Genomic DNA, 5,120 nt, shown 5'->3' on the forward strand with positions numbered 1-5,120 from the left:
GGCGGCCAGGATGAGTGCCTCTGTGCTGTCCTTGAGTCCAGCTTTTTCCAGCCATTGGTAGGATTTCCAGATATCAGCCACTTCAGTTATTTGTCGGTGGTACATCCCATGTAAGGGCTTGTCCTCCCATGATGGTACTTCCAGCACCTCGTCCTCTGTTCCCCACTGTCTGAGACATTCGCTGAGTACATTGTCTGTTGAGGCCTTGTCCTTGATGTATATAGTTCAAATCTATAGGGAAAAATAAAAATTTTATGACATTTATTGTGGATTTACATACTATGCATCTAGCTCATAGGCACCGCCGTTATAAAAAATAAATCAGAACATTGAAGAAGAACACAAAAGAATATAAAAGAATAACAACAAAGTATTTTACAGTGAAGATGTTTTCTTTTATTACCAATATTTTTGTCTAGAATTGTTTCTGTGGCCTCTATTTTCTTTTCTTTTCTTCCTTTTGTTTAAAAAAAAAAAGCACTATAGATGCATATATAAATGTATTTACCAAAACTCACACATTTATTAGACTACTGTAGTAACAAGCTTTAAATCATATCTAGTATGATGAAAGAAGCGTATTAAGTATTTGGACAGTGATACATAAAAGCTAAATTAACGGATTAGCTTTTGTTTGTAATATAATGACAGATTTGCATTTGAAAATAAAGGCCTAGAATTCCTTGATGAAATGCAAATCCTCGCTGCCTTTCATGCCAGAGTTTAGTCTAAGCTCATCTTATGATGAGAAATAACGGGACTTGTAGCTTTTTTGGACTAATCTTAAAAATAACATATTGCACAATCTCATGTGACAACGCAAAATGCCATGCTCAGAGTATTTGTTGCGAATGACTCTCCACTACTATTACACCAAGTTTTAGCTCAATAGCTGTATATTTGATGAAGTTATAACCAGTTTTTGTGTTCTCTAAAGTCAACTGGCTGTGGCAGTCATCTTAAATTGGGTTGGCTTCAAAGGTTAATCAGTTATAGATGCACATTCAGTGATTACTTCCTCAAAGTTTTATTCCAATTTGTCCAGTGGTTCATGAGATTTTTAGCTATCAGACACACACACACCTCTTTCACTTTACTGCTTCAGGCAATAAAAAGCTGGGACAGGACATTTTAGCTGTGTCTTCCTTTACAACACTTTGTGCTTAAGAAATGTCAAAGTGTCTCCGGTTTCCTTTTTGTCACACTTGTTTTGTCACGCACTAAATGTGTCTCATGAATGACAGCTTAGGTCTGAAAATTGTTTCTTTCACGCAATTGATTTCTGTGTATTTCACCAAATTATTTTTTTCTTACTAAAAAAAAACCCAAAACATTCTGGCAATGCCTGTTTATTTATTTCTGACTTGAAGTTCTTTTTTTTTTCTGTTTAAACCAGAGTCTTAAAGCTGGCACGATGCCGGGACTCATTAACAAGGAGACGCGGTGTGCTCTGCCGCTCAGCGTGTCTGACATCACTTCCTGCGTCAGGGGTTACACTCTGGCTCTGACAGCTTCTATGACCTATGAGAATATTGAGGATCATGCAATTGAAGGTGAGTGAGACCAATTAAACCATAGTCACTCGTGCGATTTTAAGGCTTTTGCTCTGACAAATGGTTGTTAAATACATTTTTATTGACAGCATGTCGGTGATTACTTGTTTGCTCCCAGTTCATGCTACTTCGCTTTCTCTTTTTGCTCTTTAGGGATCTTTATATATCCACTGGAGGAGAATTCCATTGTTGTGGGGTTTGAGGCTATGATATCCAGTCAGATTATTTCACTGCAAATAAAAGGCAAGGCGAAGATCGATGACTGTTATGTGGATAGCTGCCACACAACAAACGGATCTCTGCAGAGTGGCACCGGTAAGATTGAAGCAACTCCAATCAATACTGTTATATCAGCACCCGATCCAGTGGCCTGTTGTTCTCTCTGTGTGTGTAAGGTAAAGATTTTTGTTGTGATGGAATCACACAGCTCTATAATCAGAGTCTGCAGGACAGCCAGCTCTGTGGAGTGTTGTTGGATATTTTGTGTTCACAACTTTATTGTTTGATGAGAATTCGCTCCTCCAAGTCTGGGGCCATGGTGCTCAACCAGAAATAAAGATGAAAGGTTCCCTCTGGGTCTGGGGTGAGTCTAAGGGAAGAGATCAAATATCTGGGAGTTTTGTTCACAAATAATAGGAGTGGGAGATGGATTGAGGAATTGGGGCCTCGTCTGCAGTAATGAGGGCGCTGCTCCAGTCTTTTGTGGTGAAGAAGAAGCTGAGCCGAAAGGCAAAGCTCTCAATTTGCTAGTTTGTGCGTGTTTTCCACCCTGCACCTGCCATGAGATTTGAATCATTCCCAAAAGTATGAGATCCAGAGTACATGCAGCTGAAATGAGCTTCCTCCGTAGAGTGGCTGTGCTCGGCCTTAGAGACATGGTAGGGAGCTCCAACATCCGGGAAGAAGTCGGAGCAGAGCAGCTGCTCCTCCACATCAAGAGGACCCATCTGAGGTGGTTTGAGCATCTAGGATGTCTCCTTGGCATCTCCCACTGGAGGTTTTCCCAACATATACTACTGGGAGGGGACACCAAGTCAGACCTAGAACACACTAGAGGGATTCTCTGTCCTCTATGGTTTGGGAACCCCTTGGAGTTCCTCAGGAGGAGCTGAAGAGTGTCTATGAAGAAGGATTTCTGGGATTCCCTCTTGGACCTGTTGACTCTGCAACCCAATTACGGATAAGTGGAAGAAGATGGATGGATGGATGGATGGAACTTTATTGTTTTGTGCATTCTTGTTTGGTGACCAGTTCTCGCTTAGAAACACCTACTGTTCTGTACCTGTTTAAGGGTTATGGGTATTAGTCAGGTTCAGATACAAAGCATTACATTATGGAAAATTCAGGCTACAAGTATTTTATTTGCTTAAATTACACATAACTCATATATAATCACAATGTTTATTCAAATAAACCAAAATGGCATCTGTTGAATTAATTGACCAAAAACCTAGCATTGGCAAACATTACTGAATGCTATCCTGAGGGGTTTCTAAAAATGCAGCTTGCTTCTGTCTTGCTCGAAAATATGCCAATTTAAGGGATATTAAGTTGTTCTCTTGTTAGCAAGAGAACAACTTAATAAGATATCTAATAAGATGTGGAACATAACTCTGCATCACTCTGTTACAAATGTAGTTCTGAGTTTGGACAATTGTTTTATAAATGAGAGTAAAATGAAGGATGAATGAAACAACTAGATATTAAAGTTTCCTTCGGGACACCTTTACATTAGTTTTTGACACCAACAGTGTAATAACTCTTTTTTTTTTCCCCGTGGTGTTTCAGGACACATACTGATGGATGAGGATTTTGAGAGGACTGTGTTAGTGGTAAACCTTGGGAATATCCCTCCAATGGAGACGGTCCATATCCTGGTCAGTACTTCCTCAGAACTGTCCACTCTGCCCAGTGGGGGCATCAGGGTCTCATCCCCACCTGTTTGCACCCCTCGGGTGCAGAGGACAATCAACGAGGAGCAGGGGTTGTCCCCAAACTTCTCCAGAATGTAAGCAAACAACTTGTGAAAGTCCTATAAGAATGTAAAGCAACGATCTTCTTGTCTAAATTAAACACCTATTGAGCTTAAATTTGACGTATTATAAGTGAGATCTGGCCCACTGGCATGGATGTCCAGGTCTACTTCTCTTAATATGAAGAAGAATTGATATGGCTAACATTTTGTAAGTGAATCCAAAGTTGTCAAAGTAATCACACCTGTTTCATTTTTAGGCGTGAAAGACACACCTGTGCCTCAAGTCCTCATGATCACAATCTAAACCCTCCCCAGCTCTGGTTGGCTTCCCTGCTAGAAGAAGAAGCCATCAACTCCATGGACTATGAGTTTAACTTCCAGCTGGAGATTCGGGCTCCCTATCTTCTTGCAGGTCAGAGGATTTAACTGTACTTCTGAGTAAATGGACAAGTTTTGCATTTTTAAAAATCCTTTTAATAAAGAAAACCCAAACATCTTGTATAGCAATAGCATATTTTACAGTATGCAGAACCTACGCAAAATATGTATATATCTTCATGTGTATAAGTCGATAAAATGTTGTTCAGTAACTTGCTCACTTTTTCTTTTTCTTTTTTTGAAGCATTGATGCATTAATACTAAACTCACTGAAAGAACTTGCTGACATTTTAGGAAGCATGTTTCTGAGAGCTTTAGAGCATGCTTCTCTTTCCAGCTGATTACTTGATTTGTTCAGCCCGAGACAAGATTCCTTGGCTTCGTATAAAAACTGGAAACAGCTTCACAGTTTGACTGGCCTCAAAGTACACGTTCCTCTGAAGATTACAAGTTCTAATGGTTTGATTATTCATTGTTAGAGCACATAAGTTAACCATAAAGTTAGAGTAGACTTGGAAAAATATCAAAAATTAGGTAACTTTTAAAATATAAAGCATGTGAGTTTGGGTAAAGAAGGCGGTGAGGGGAAGCTTTTAAAATTGACAAGGGTTTTGTGTGTTTTTTTCCAAAACACACAAAACAAAGTGTTAAGCACACCTAGCTGATGGAAAACTATTGCCATGCAAAACTCCACAACATAGCATTTGCTTAATCAGCTCTATAATTTTTGAAATTTGAGTTGTTTTAGATAGCAAACATTCACTTTTAAAAATGCCTTAGTCTTTGCTGGTTGGCTGAAAACATCTTTGGCTCAAAAAACAATTTCACCAGAAATAGTTGTGCCATCCCCTAACTTTAAATAAAAAAAAAAGCTTAACACATAAAAGTAGCTTATGTTCTGTATATGTAAGGTCTACAGCACTGAAGATACTGGCTGCTGATAACAACTCCACAAAAAAACCCCAACCTAAAATAACTGAAAGATCCATTAAATATTATGTTACACTAAGTTAATGTCTTTTTAGTGTCGTTTTTCACTTTAGCTTCCTGGTCTTCAGACATATGGAATCAATCAATCAATCAAATTTTATTTGTATAGCACATTTCAGCAGCAAGGCATTTCAAGGTGCTTTACATAATTAAAAAACAAAATAAAAACAGCATGTGACAATGAATAAACAGTAAGAAAGAGACAAACATCAAAAACCTGCACT

The 5,120-nt window shown here is 38.7% G+C and overlaps 1 protein-coding gene across 1 annotated transcript in view; it reads left to right on the forward strand.

Annotated features, from left to right (window-relative positions):
• vwa5b1 (von Willebrand factor A domain containing 5B1) overlaps positions 1-5,120 on the forward strand; it is a 55,172-nt gene that overhangs the window by 4,378 nt on the left and 45,674 nt on the right. Inside the window, exons 2-5 of the mRNA XM_017419258.3 lie at positions 1,397-1,553; positions 1,707-1,868; positions 3,342-3,561; positions 3,786-3,940. Of these exons, the coding sequence (XP_017274747.1) occupies positions 1,415-1,553; positions 1,707-1,868; positions 3,342-3,561; positions 3,786-3,940 (676 nt within the window). The 5' untranslated portion in view covers positions 1,397-1,414. The remainder of the gene's footprint in view (positions 1-1,396; positions 1,554-1,706; positions 1,869-3,341; positions 3,562-3,785; positions 3,941-5,120) is intronic.

The sequence above is a fragment of the Kryptolebias marmoratus genome, linkage group LG8 (genome assembly GCF_001649575.2).
Source record: "Kryptolebias marmoratus isolate JLee-2015 linkage group LG8, ASM164957v2, whole genome shotgun sequence".
NCBI classification, from domain to species: domain Eukaryota; kingdom Metazoa; phylum Chordata; class Actinopteri; order Cyprinodontiformes; family Rivulidae; genus Kryptolebias; species Kryptolebias marmoratus.